General features: G+C 41.8%; 1 protein-coding gene across 3 annotated transcripts in view; it reads right to left on the bottom strand.

The window, feature by feature from the left end:
• sh2d3cb (SH2 domain containing 3Cb) overlaps positions 1-14,210 on the bottom strand; it is a 58,397-nt gene that overhangs the window by 10,747 nt on the left and 33,440 nt on the right. The window contains exons 7-12 of one of the 3 annotated variants that reach the window (XM_085179749.1): positions 9,471-9,931; positions 9,024-9,139; positions 8,128-8,299; positions 6,874-6,985; positions 6,545-6,754; positions 4,058-5,175 (exon numbers count right to left, since the gene is read on the bottom strand). In XM_085179749.1, the coding sequence (XP_085035875.1) occupies positions 5,006-5,175; positions 6,545-6,754; positions 6,874-6,985; positions 8,128-8,299; positions 9,024-9,139; positions 9,471-9,931 (1,241 nt within the window). In that variant the 3' untranslated portion in view covers positions 4,058-5,005. Of the gene's footprint in view, positions 1-4,057; positions 5,176-6,544; positions 6,755-6,873; positions 6,986-7,213; positions 7,381-7,894; positions 8,300-9,023; positions 9,140-9,470; positions 9,932-14,210 lie in introns of those variants that run through there. The other 2 variants (XM_085179750.1, XR_014877151.1) reach the window with 2 other exon arrangements.

Genomic DNA, 14,210 nt, shown 5'->3' with positions numbered 1-14,210 from the left:
TTACAGCAACTATGTTTGTGTCCAGCCTGTCCACTGTCACGCTTCTCTTAAGACTGAACTAATTAGTATCTAAATTCTGGATAAGGAAACACTTTAAGCTAAATTTTGAATGATTTCTTTTAACTCTTACTATTCATCAGATGCCATCTTTTACTGTAAACTACAGAGCAAAAAAATATTATATTTAAAACATAAAATCATGTCGATTCTGACAGGATGCTCAGTTAGTATGTGGCTAAATCACCGCTTGACCCTAATTCGGTGTATGTTAAGAGGTTAAGGTTAAGGGTTTAGCCCAGGTCTACACAAGTGACCTGCTGCTGAGGTTATACAAGCCAGAGAGCAAACAGCCACAGATCCTCTGAATCAGGTTGAAGTTCCTGGCTGTTGACTAAAAGCCAGGCAGACCAGGCTGTTGGAGCGACAACAACCCAAGTTAAGTCTCTTTTTCTTGACTCTCTTCTTACTGCTTTACTATTAGTTCATCATAATTCTGATGAATATTTAGGGATTATCAAGCTGTGAGGCAAGAGGAGAAAGAGTTTTAACTTACAGCAGCTAGAAGGAGTAGAAAGAAACAATTCTCCAGGACTCAGCTGGCCATCCTGTTGCCTGTTCACGTCTGCCTCCTTGTGGTTGTTAGAGGAAGGACTACATGGAGAGAGATGGCACATATTATAGAACCACGGGACTCATTTTAATTTCATCCACCACATACAACACAAGATTGTAAAGAGGATGAGTTCATGTTTTTACTTGACTGCTCTATGAAGCCCTCCATTGTTTTCCCCCAAGTGAATCAAGAAATTCAACATGGAAAACTTTTTGTTGGATTATGTTTTTCTTTCTTACTATAAAATAAACTTTATAGCCTTAAACAGTCAAAAGTCAGACAATTCATTTACAGTCCTCATGTGTCATAGTTTTTCACATGAGTTCACGCTGTGCGTTTATTATGTTACACATAAAAATCCTAACTTAAAAGGAATTAAACAAGTGGAACCGCACCTTCTCGGACAGACCCTCTCCTCTCCTCCCATGCTACCGTTCCTCAGCCCCTTTTGACCCGATGAGGTGACGGCAGTGGTGCGGAAAGCCGTCTCCAGGTAACTAAGTGGCAACGTCCTGTTGACTGGCTGGTGAATCTGAGCTCCGCTCCATCGAGTCAGAGCCGCCCGGCTGCCCACATAGAAATGAACAAGGGCAGGTAAGGAGTCGAAGGCCTCGCCCTCCAAGCTGTACTGAACCCGAGTGTACGTCTCAGCAGACTGAACCACCGCCTTCCCGATGAGGAAGTGAAGCGTTTTCTGCTCCCACCGGCTGGTAAGGACAAAGTCACCCTGACTGGACTGAGAGTCCCTGACGAGAAAGTCACCATGGTTCACCACAAGGCTCTCCGACACCTGAACAGATGTTTTAATTTCTGTTACTTATTAGACGTTTCATCATTTTTACATTTATACCGATGTGATTAAAGATGCAGTGTGATGTTTCACTTTTATATTATGTTGTCTAATTGATATATAAATTTTATTTTAAAAATGTTTGGAATTAATTTTGTTCAAGACAAAAAAATACAATACTAGTCACATAACTCAAAATGTGTCTGTGTTTAAGAGTGATATTAAGAATATTTGTGAAAGTTTTTTACATTTGCACATCTAAACACTTAGAGGAAGAAATCCAAGTTAGTTTAAATCTCATTCCTGAAAGTGTTTCTCAAACTGTGAGGCTTGGATAAGGCTGCTGCTGGAGGGTGAACCACCAGGGGAAAAATAAAGTCAAACTAAGTTAAAGTAAACAGGATTCATGAAAAATAAACAAGCATTTCCAAACACTATCATGCTGACCTTTATTTCACTAAATTCCCTTTTCATATTGACACTAAATGATTGATAAGAATTGTGGAAGCATCAACTTTTCTGCTTCTGCTTTTTTGATTTTTGTATTTAAAATGAAAACTTAGAATAGAGGCTGGCATGTATTGAACAGAGAGGAAACCCTTTTGAAGGGGTTTTGTAATATAAAGTATACCTGAACTCCTTCTAACGTCATTCTGTCTCCAAAGTTTAGCCCGATGCTCCCCCTTGTGGCCTAATAGCTACATGACTGTGGTATCTGAGTAAATGCAGTAGTAAGCTCTGCAGTTTGTACAGCGCCAAATCACAACAACAGTTGCCTCAAGGCACTTTATATTGGAAGGTAGTCCCTACAATACATACAGAGAAAACCTCAACAATCATATGACCCCCTATGAGCAAGCACTTTCACGACAGTGGGAAGGAAGAACTCCCTTTTAACAGGAAGAAACCTCCAGCAGAACCAGGCTCAGGGAGGGGCGGGGCCATCTGCAGTGACCAGTGTTGGGAAGGTTACTTTTAAAATGTATTCCATTACAGAATACAGAATACATGCCCCAAAATGTATTCTGTAACGTATTCCGTTACGTTACTCAATGAGAGTAACATATTCTGAATACTTTGGGTTACTTAATATATTATCATGCTGTTTACAACTACGTGAATGTACTATTGCTGTGATTTATTACTGTTACTGAAGGTTCGCGGCTCTGAACCGTAGTAAAGGGACCTCTGGCTAATACGGTGGGTTCTGTGTCGGGCTCGTAGCCGAAAACTAGCTTTACTTTGTTGTTTGGGTCAACTTTGCTAGCGAGAGACAGAGAGAGGCGTTGAAAGGCTGCTCCAACAGAACTTATTGTTTCGGAGGAAAACACCAACACGGTGTACAGTCGAGTTTTAATAGCTTACTTACAACTGGGCTCGTCAGGCACTCTTCTTGGCTGCAGTGGTTATTATTATATTTACATGCTTCCAGCTCCCGTTTTTGCTCGATGACAGCTCATACTTTTCCTTTATCTCCCTCCCTCGCTCACAGACACATAACCTGTATGGCAGTCCATTCTCCCTGCAGCACGGACTACACTGCCTATGATGCTACATTCTTTAGCGCTATACCTGTAGCATTCTGCCTATTAGCTTAGCACAACAACAACAACAGGCGCTCTCTCACCCAGGAAACACGCAGAGACCCTGTAACCATGGCAACCGTAACGCTGCCGCCTGGAACAACAGAACGTAGCTGTCAAACAAAACCCAAACAGGCCTGACCCGCCACAATATGAAACAGGGAAGTACCGCCGTGTAATCCATTTATTTCAACAAAGTAACTGTATTCTAAATACCACCTTTTTAAACTGTAACTGTAACGGAATACAGTTACTCATATTTTGTATTTTAAATACGTAACGGCGGTACATGTATTCCGTTACTCCCCAACACTGGCAGTGACCGATTGAGGTGAGGGGAGGAAGACAGGACAAAAGGCATGCTGGGGAAGAGAGACAAAGATTAATAACAAGTTTACAACTAAACAGGTATTTTAGAGGTTTTGCGCAAATTGAAGACATATTCCAAGGTTCCTCACAGTGTTACTGGAAGCCAAAATAATGCGATCTGGAGTAAGATATCATATTTCTCATCATATTAGATTTTTCGGTCCTATTACAATAACCTCAGTTTTATCTGAATTTAGAATCGCAAAGTTACAGGTCATCCAGGTCTTTATGTCTTTTCCTGCAGTTTAACTAATGAGTGTCAAAAATCTGAAGTGGTTTTGTTAATTTCATTTTCCTGATTGTAACTGGGTTTAGAAGCAGGTGATTCACTTTGAAATGTAAATTCACCACAGCAGAAGAATACAGGAAGAGTTTGGCATTTAGGGCCCGAGTTCATCACTCCACAGAAATTTGCCACACACAGACTGACATTGGGGAGTGATCGGTAACCCCCTCAAGCCTGTAGGTAAAAGCTTTAATGGTGGAAGCGTTGAAACAGTAGGCAGTGATTTAGAAAAGCTTCAGCACCGACATGTCAAAGGCAGAGAGGGGAAATTTACAGCTAAATAGACCACAAAAAGTAGGAGGTTGGCTTTGTTATATGGCCCGGGGAAAGTGAGGCATGTTGGTGTGTATGCTGCAGCGCGGCTCGAGTTGCCAGCTAGCTCACAAACATGACTGTTTTTATTCAATAAAACAACCTCCAGTGAAATAAACGTTTATTTACACTTTTTGATAAATAAAGAGTAAAACTGTTTAAGATTACAAAAATGATCTGCACCTGTGTGCCGTACTCGTGCAGTCAGGATCAGTTCACTCCCCTTACATTAAAAGTGACATCGTTATAATAAGAAGAAAAAAGAAACAAAGAGGAAACACGAACTGACCCCAGGTTACATTTAATATTCTCTTCAAATTATAAAATCCTAATAATTGAAAAGATACAAAAAAACTAAACAAAAACTGAAATGCAGATGTACAGTTATTCTGTTATTACATTCTACAATGTGACATATGTTTGTGGATTTAGCTAAGGTCCAGCCTTTAGGGAGATTAAAACATTTACAAACATGAGCCTATCAGACTGAGGCACAGCCTCGGTAACCTCAAATAGCACCACATATTTACACTTCCAAATCATGTCATCCTGTGCCACTGTGGAGTAGATGCAGTCCTTTGTTAGGTAAACTAACACAGGACAATGTTGATCTGTGACGTTGTTGAAGCAGTGCAAGTCCTCAGTCAAAAATAAAAACACCCTCTGGAGACTCCATCAAAGCATTTAGTGGTTTCTTTCACAAGCTGTCGTCATTCTGCTGAAGCTTTCAGATAAAGTTCCTCAACCATGAGCTACATCAGTTTAGCATCAAAAGAACTGGAAAAGTGCTGGTATGGGAAGGTAAGCATTTATAAAATTTCAGTCTCACTCTTCAAGTATCCCGGTCTGCTACATGTGACAGATTTGAACTAAGTGGGTGCACTGCTTCATTCTGGTGTCTACACGCTTAGGAAGCCTCCTTGTTTGAAAGATCACAGCGCTTTCCCTTTTAATGAGCTTTCAGTGCAGGAGCTTCTCAGTGTCCAGCGCAGTAATTGTCCATGTATGTAGGCATCAGCTCATAAACAAGGCCTCTAAAAACAGTGCTGGGGTCAGTGTCGTCTGATGGGTGGCTCCAGCTTGTTGGACAGGGCGGTGAGCACCTGGTCAAACTTAGAGTATCGCAGAGCCTGTTTCTCCTCGGCCCCCCGGCTCCCCCACAGCAGCCGCATCTGGAAATCGGTCAGGAAAAGCTCCAGGACTTCGGCCTGCTCCCAGAAACCTGCAACATCACATCAGTTTAACATTATTAGCAGCACAGGAGTGTAGAGAGGAACAAGAGGACTACCATTTCTACCACAGAGGTCCCTGTAACTGGATCTGTCTCAAACATGAACAAGAACAGAATGTGTGAATGAGAGGGATGAACAGGGAAGCTGCAAGGAGCAGAGGTAATGAAGGTAGAGTTTAAATATCAGAGGTTAACTATCAGAATAGACAAGTGCACAAGAAAGGTGAAGAAGAGAGTGAAGCCAGGGTGGAGCGGGTGTGGATGAGCACGAGGGGTGATGTGTGACAGAAGCCAGAGCGAAAGAGAAGTTTTACTAGATGGTATTGAGACCTGCTATGATGCATGGTTTAGAGACGGTGCCCCTGACAAAAAGACAAGACAAAGACATTGGAAGTGACTGGGATAGACAGGAAAAGAGTATCAGAAGACAGCCCAGGTTGAGCAGTTTCTTAGAGAGGCAAGACTGAGATGATTTGGACATGTAGAGGAGGGATAGTGGATGTAATGGACAAAGGATGCTGAACGTTGAGCTGCCAGGCAGGAGGAAGAGAAGAAGACCACAGAAAAGATTTGGCATGCAGAGGGTTGGCGTGACAGCAGAGGATGATGGGCATAGGGTGAGATGAATGGAGACCCCATCAGGAGCAGAAGAAGAAAAGAAGAGTTTATTTACAGGAGAAGTGAAAGAGGAAGTTCTTACAGTTCACTATACAGCCTTGGGTTGTTCATTTGGCCTACCAGTCGTGAAGCTATTTATTACTGATTAATAATAATATAAACTTCAACTTAAAATAAACCATCAGCTCAAGAATGACCTTAGAATGGGGTTTAGGAAATTATAACACTTTTCCTAATAATTTTTTATAATCAGATTATTTAATGCTGCAGCATGTACCAGTCTCTTCAATAAAAGGTTTCAAATGTAGTTTGACTTGCATGCATTTCATGGATGCCTCAATCTGACTTTATTATATTTTTATTGCAGGTTGCCACCTGGTTGGAACTACTGTGTTGGACTTTTTCCAGATTGAAAAAAAAAAACATGCTCTAGGCTACCAACGCTTAAGTGGTTGCTAAGAAATGCTAGGCTACTTTTCTGCTAGAACTTGAGGAAAGCGGTATTAAAAAAAGAAAGGAAAGAAAAGTGAAAGCACATTAGAAACAACATGAAGAACAGCAGTAAGCTGCAGCACCTAACATGCGATCAGTGTTCCTGCAGTGGAACAAGTGTGTGGAGAGTAAATACAGCAGGTCCCAACACGGATCCCTGCGGTCTTTTGTGTTTAAATTTTCTAAAGGTTTGTATTTAATTTGCTAATGTTATAAAGCAAACATACTGCATTTTGTTTTCGTTTCTCACCTTGTAATTTGCTCTCAGCGTTAGAGTGGTAGATGCCCCCTAGCTGGGCAATGGTTCTCGCCGCCCCGAGGTGGAACATGACCACTTCCACCCCAACTTCCACCGTTTCCCACAGTTCTGTCCCCTCCTCACCCACCACCGCATTCTTCTCCATCAGAGTCAGAAGAGGGAGGACGTGGGGGAAAGTGGTGTTGGACAGTGGACAGCTTTCTGAAAGACAGATACAGAGATCATGTTTGTTGTGGAAACAATGGTTTGCACCAAGATATGAGCAGGAATGGTTTCTCCACGCTTTTATCATGTGGTGTCGAGTTCATGAGACGCTCTACCTCTTCCATCGTTCAGGCTTTTCATAAATGGCCTGAGAGTTTTTTCATAGAGAATGGCGCCTTCTGTGTGCCGCTGCCGTAACGCCATCCAAGTCTCCTGCAGACGGGACACCTGAAAGACCGAAGAACAACACTATTGCTTTTGTTCCTTCCTCTTGTTTTGTATATATTTGTTTTATTCAATTTGTCTTACTGTTGTTTGACAGCTAATCTTATGGAAATTGTGCCTGTCTTTATTTTTTTTCAGTCTGAAAATATAGTTGAGATGCATATGATTCCTAAAAATATTCAGAGGTGATGTCTTTTTTAATGTAAAGACAGTTTTGAATATGTACAGAAACTTTGCCAGAAAAGACAGGCCAAGTTAAAAATATATATTAATAATAACTAAGAAAATATATAAAATGAAGAAACTTTTCTGCATTTGAGTTAATAAAATCACTGAAAGGTTAATAAGTTATCAATAAATGACTTTGCACCTTTTGTTTGAGGATGTGATAAAGCACACTGATATCAGAATTGTGACATTTTACAGCCTGATACCTTGAGGCAGGGAAGCCCAAAAGAAGGCCAAAGGCTAAATCATGTAAGCGATAACATTAAATATCAGAGGGCCTCTTAGCTATTCCTGAAATTAAGCATATTCACTAAAGGTGAGTCACAGTAATAATAATAATAATAATAATGATAATGGATTGCATTTATATAGCACTTTTCGGGACCCTCAAAGCGCTTTACAATTCCACTATTCATTCATTCTCACATTCACACACTGGTGGAGGCAGCTACAGTTGAAGCCACAGCTGCCCTGGGGCAGACTGACAGAAGCGAGGCTGCCATATCGCGCCATTGGCCCCTCTGGCCATCACCAGTAGGCGGTAGGTGAAGTGTCTTGCTCAAGGACACAATGACCGAGACTATCCGAGCCGGGGCAACGAACCGGGGCAACGAACCGGCAACCTTCCGGTTACAAGACGAACTGCCAACTCTTTGAGCCATGATCGCCCCCTTATAGCGTGACGCTATAGCAGTATACACAGTAGGCAAGGGGTTACAGCCTCCTGTTTATTGTACTACGCTGTTCCATTAAGTCAATATTTGTCAATATAAGTCTATATCTCTTACCTATACCCTGGTTTAACTTTACCCCGGGCAACCTTTGTTACACATCCCTTGCTCTTCCGGCTGTTTCCTGCGTGCCTCCCCTATCTCCATGAACGCAAATAACCAAAGCTCCGTGCAGTGCATGTTTACCTGCGGAAGCTCCAAGGCTCTCATGACTGCAGCGAAGCCAAACATATTGCCCATTGTGCTCTTGAGCTCAGCAGCGATTTGGATGATTTTATGAAGCAGGCAGGCTCGTTCTTCAGTCGTCCCCGTGCAGCCCAACACGTGCACAGCCAACATAATCGACATGGTTTGAAACCTGCAGGAATGTTATGTTATATCACGTCATATCAGCCCACGCAGTGATCACACTTTGCTTAAAGAGGTCCTTAAAGTCAGAACAAGACTTCCAACAGCAGGAATAGGGAGACAACATTGAAAGGGAAAGCAGACATATGGTTTCAAACAGACTAAATAAATCACGTAGTTAAAAGAAGGCTAAAAAAAGATGGAAAGAATTATAAATTACTATGAATTAATTAGGAATAACACACCATGTCATTGCTGTTGTGACACTCAAGTAACAACTTTTGTGGCTGAAAAAGGAAGCTTAAGCAGAAGTCCCAAAAACGGCAGTTTCCCTAATGACTTGAGCCTGACTACAAAAATGACCCAAACCCCACAGACTCCTGTGTATAAATGAAAGTCTTATAGCCTGGTAACAAAGCCAGGTTGGTCTCTCTAGTCTAGTCTAGTAACTTAATTAGCAGCATTATAGTTTATGGTTCCAGTTTGTAAAAACATTTGCTAGTAGATAACATTGCAGATAACTAAAAACCAACTTGGCGGACAAAAGTCTAATAAGTCTCAACAAACAGCAGTCTAGAAGGCACGTGGTGAGGTTACAGTTCACTTACATCAATCTTTTATATATAATCTAGGCAAAAAAAACTATTTTTATGCTTTTGCAATGTATGTATGATGTCAGATAAACACCGCTCTATCGTGCTAATGAACAGCTGAACTGGTTGAACAGTATTCACCTCTCCAGCAGGTCTAGTCTTAACTGTTGTCCATGTGGCAGCGTGAGCAGCTCCATCCCGGAGGTAACGCCCATCATTCTTTGCACCTCTGGCGTGACCTCCAGAATTCTTGCCACCTAGGAACACACACAGATGTAAGAACTGCTGCATTAGCGGAAACAGGATGAGCAGGAAAATACACTTTAAAATCTCCTGAAACATCTGCATGTTTTCACACATCAATAACACTTTGATTTAGAAATGGTTTAGAATTTGCATTCAAACAAATACCCCATAGTTACTTGTTATCACTAACGCATAGCTAGCCCTAGTTTTCCTTCTGCATAGTTGCCACTGCGTTCAGACTAAAATAAAGAAATCCCTAAACCTTTCTGCAGAGCTGCAGTCCATCCTTAAAAAAATCCCTATTACTTTACAAATATTGATTAGAGCAGCTATAAACAGTACCATGCAGTCAGCCTTGGTGATGTGTTTGGCTATCGTCCTGGGATCGACCTCCACCAGAAGCTCCTTCACCCTCCGCAGGACGCCCACTTCTAGAGGCTTATTCTCTTTTCCCATCAGTGGTGACTGGTACCTGCTGGGTTTGAAACAGGAGACCGTCTCCACCACAGGCGAAAAGTACACATTCCCATCCTCGGCCCTCAGTGGGTCGACCCCCGCTGACCCCTCTTCTGCCTGCAGCCTCTCCACATAGCTCTGAGGACCAGGGTACAGCTCTGTGTAGCAGCTCCCGTCCGCATGAGAGGAGGGAGAGACCTGGGTGTGGTGAGGTTGGGGTCTGTCAAGATGCTGTCTCTGTAGGGTGCTGCTGGGAGAGGGCAGAGGTTGGACGGTGTCCGAGCGCCTCGGCAGGGACGGAGTCACAGTGGAAGTCCGGCTGCTGGACGGAGTTCTGGATGGGGGGGCTGGAGAAGAAGGGAGGGAAAATTAGGAAAAAGATGTTTACAAATATTTATCCAAATAAAGCAGAATAAATATATACATTTCAGACACTACTTGAGATACATAATAAGAGGAAGTGGCACATTCTTTGTAGATGATTATTATAGACTAATGAACCCATGACAATGAAATATACTGATAAAAATATCATCAGTATAGCTGATCACTGTGGTTAATAGTTTTGGACAATTATTTTAGGGCTCTAAGGCAGAGAGGAATATTATACCATCATGGCTTTTGGGTTGACTCATAGTTAATTAATGGTAAACTTTCATATTTTGTGCGCCTCTTATTTTCACCTTAGTTTGTGTCTCGGTGTTTCCCTTTTTCAGTTTACTTCCTGCTTTATTTTCAAGGATAATTTATTTTTTGCTTGCTGCATGTTCACTTCCTTTCTGTCAGTTTATTTCTGCCTTCATTATTGTCTAGACCAGCGGTCCCCAACCCCCGGGCCTCGGACCGGTACCGGTCCGTGAGTCGTTTGATACCAGGCCGCGAGAGTTGAGACTCAGGTGTGAAATGTATGGTTTTCAGGGTTTTTATCAGTTTTTAGCGTTATTTTGTTATCGTTTTTAGCGTTAACTTGGTTTTCCTGGGTCTTTTCACGTGTGTTATGATATGTGTTACAGTATCAATACTAGTTTTATTTTGTTGTATTTATCCACGACACCTTAAAGGCCGGTCCGTGAAAATATTGTCGGGCATAAACCGGTCCATGGCGCAAAAACGGTTGGGGACCGCTGGTCTAGTCTGAGTTTACCAATGCCATAATATTTCTCTCCCTGATTTGGATCTTTACTTACAAACTTTTATGTCATTTAGTTTACTCACCGTCTTGGTTTCCTTGACTTCACTCAGTCATGTCAGTTAATATCAAGCAGCGCTGCTCAATTTGTTTTCTAATAAACAGAAATGTAGATTCCTTTTTATCTTTAGTTGTTGTCTCTGAATGCAATTAATCTACCGTGTGAGGACATCCAGTAGAATCATGTGAATCATTTAATTAATTAATCAATTAATAGGACACACATACAGTATAATGTATCTTTTGAAGACTTGCATTAACTCTTTCGAACTCTATTGCAGCTTTACTTGGGAATTTTTTCTTGTTAATGTTTTTTTTCCTGATCATTAACTCATGGCCTGCTATTTGTTTTAATGTGCAATTTATTTGTCTTCACTTTTTTAAGTCAGAGGGCGAGGTAATGAAGTTCATGTAGATGAACTCACTATTTGAACACACTGTTTGATTAGGCACACCGATAACCTTCTACTTACGTCACACACACACATTACAACAGTTTAATAATTACACATTACCCATGTGTAGTATTCTCATAAAGTTTTACTGTTTTCTGTCCACATTTGCACGTTATTTCTATGTTACCTTCAATTTTTCAATTACTTCCATTTTATCTTCAAATGTCTTCACCCAAAACCATCCATTCATTTCAGATACACTTGCCTTTGTCTATAGTAACCTGTAGCAACTAGGGATGGGTATCGAAAACCGGTTCTTGTTGAGAACCGGTTCCCACTGTTTCAGTTCCTTGGAATCGTTTGCCATTTTTTCCAGTCGCCCCGAATGACGTCATCGCGTTGAGTAGCATCTTTTACCCAGTAGGAAACATGGCGCCAGAGCGGCACAAACGCTCAAAAGTTTGGTTACACTTTGTGCAATACTTGCAAAGTAGAGATTTCATCAAAGGGAGGAAACACGACGAATATGCAAAAGCATTTGCTCAAAAAACACGCGATAGCTTTCAACGAATGTCGTGTTTTTGATCCGCTCCGGACTAGCGAAGCTCAACCCAGCAGCAGCGGTAGCGTTTCCACGTCCTCTCCCGTTAATACTGCAGGTAACTAATCAACTAGCATTGCATATTATGTTAGCGCGATTTACCTTATTGCAAAACCTGCTATTACTGTGCATTTAGATAACCATGACGAGAGAGACAGGCTGGCTCAGATGCTGGCAGTTCTCGCTGCAGTCTACGGGTGGCTTCTCCTTTCACAGAGGCAGGGAAAAGTAAAATGACACAGGCCAGGATAGACGAATGTCACCGAGCAGTGACTAAGTTTGTTGTAAAAGGCTTGCACCCTTTTGCCAAAGTAGATGCCCCCGAGTTTCGGTAAGTGAATGTTTAATTGTAGGCTAAGTCAGGGAATGTCAAAGTTGCATGTTCTCCTCTTACCAGATGTTTCATCCGTTTCCATTTCTATATCTTTTAGAGAAATGATAAAGACTCTGAACCCTAAGTACAAAGCCCCAAACAGAGACAGTTTAACCAACCACTTGATCCCTGCTTGGTATGCAGTCGAAAAGGCAAATCTGATTTCTCAGCTGAAACATGTGTTGAAGGCAGCCATCACTGCAGATGGATGGACAAGTTTTAGTCAAGATCATTACCTCACAGTAACGCTGCATTATGTCAGGAATGGCCAGAGTCATGAAAAAGTCCTCAAAACCAAACCAGTGTACAAGGCACAGACAGGGACAGCTGTAGCAGAGGAGATTGATGAGATCTTGGAGGAGTATGGTATCAAAGACAAGGTTGTGGCAGCCACTGTTGATAATGCAGCCAACACGGATGTAGCTGTCAAAAAGCTACAAATTCTCAAGTTTCCATGCTTTGCACACACCCTGAACCTTGGAGCTCAGAAGCTCTACAACTGTCCTGCCATTTCCAACTGAGCGGCAAGAATTCGCTCTGTGATTGTATGGATGAAGAGGTCCCACATGGCAAACGTGGTCCTGAAGGAGAGCAAGAGTTGCTCAGTAAGCATAGTAAATATTTTTTTTAAGATTGTGTATATTATAATCATTAGATCATGATCAAATTAAATTTATAAACTAAGATATGTGGGACCATATGGGACCTTACATTAGCATTTAAGTTGTGAACGCGTTACCCCTCAGAGCTGCCCAAGCATATGCTGCTCCTAGATGTAAAGACCAGATAGAACTCTTTGTATTTGATGATGGAGAGATTCTGCGAGCAGTTTCCTGCCATCCATAGAAAAGGAAAGGTGAGTGGTATTGAAATATAATGATAATATGGCTTAATTTGGACTCAGGTTTTATTTTTGTTTGTTTTATGCAACATATCTGTTGTATTTTTGCTTTGTTGATATTGCAGACTGGCTAAAATGGGCAATGATGACTTAAGAAAAGCAGAGGAGTTTGTGGTACTCATGCGGAAGCACTACACCTCCACACTAGCAGTGTCCAGTGACAGAAGTCCGACCTGTGGTGAGATTTTGCCCATCCTGCAAAAGCTACAGCAACACTACACCGTACAAGAAGATGACTCTGCCTTCACAAGGAGCATAAAGAACAACATTTGGAAAGATCTTTCCAAACAATACCGGGTACAATTGATGATTTATTTATCATAAATAAAATAACAGTTATAAATACTGAAGGATTGTCATGATGTCACATTTTCCTCCCTCTTAAAAATTTAAGGACGCTGATATCAAGAGCTTCCTGGAGGAGGCCACCATCTTGGACCCCCGATTTAAATCCAAAGTGGATAAGGATGAAGTCTGGCTCCAGGATCAGGGAAGCAGCAATTGCAGCAAAGACAGAGGCAGGAGCAGATGAGGTATTTCGAGACCTTTCATCTATGGATCTGTGGTACTTAGTTTGATTTGTTTGTTTATTTGCCACTTTCTACTCAAGCACCTGGAGCAAGGAGACACACAGGGAGATTTGTTCGAAGATGAGGATGAAGGAGACTATGTAAGTTTAGTTTATTGTGATGATAATTTAAATGTCATGGATTGTTCATTTTTTGCTTAATTCTTTATCATGTCCATTTAATTTCAGGCGCCACCAGTAAAGCAAAAAAAAAAAAAAACGGCCTTGGAGGAACTCTTTGAAGAAGAGGACAACGAGCTGCAGTCATTCCAACAACGGCAGCCCGTTCTTTCCCTGGCCCAGAGATTGGATCAGGAGATCCAGCTGTATAGAAGCCTAACCCCCATCCCCTGCAAGGATAACGCCGCCCTATGGTGGTGGAGCAAGAGAGAGACTCTGCTCCTGCTGTCAGCACTGGCTGAAAGGTTTCTGTGTGTGCAGGCATCCTCCACCCCGTCTGAGAGGGTGTTCTCCACAGCTGGAGAGACCATAAGTCCAGAAAGATCACGTATCCTTCCTGAAAAAGCAGATATGCTTATATTTCTGCAAAATAATTTTTAATTCTCCATAGTTGATGGATGCAGAATTGCACAGTGCAC

Source organism: Neolamprologus multifasciatus, chromosome 12, assembly GCF_963576455.1.
Source record: "Neolamprologus multifasciatus chromosome 12, fNeoMul1.2, whole genome shotgun sequence".
NCBI classification, from domain to species: Eukaryota; Metazoa; Chordata; class Actinopteri; order Cichliformes; family Cichlidae; genus Neolamprologus; species Neolamprologus multifasciatus.
The sequence above is the reverse complement of the archived record's forward strand: the minus strand, read 5'-3'. Positions and strand labels throughout refer to the sequence as shown.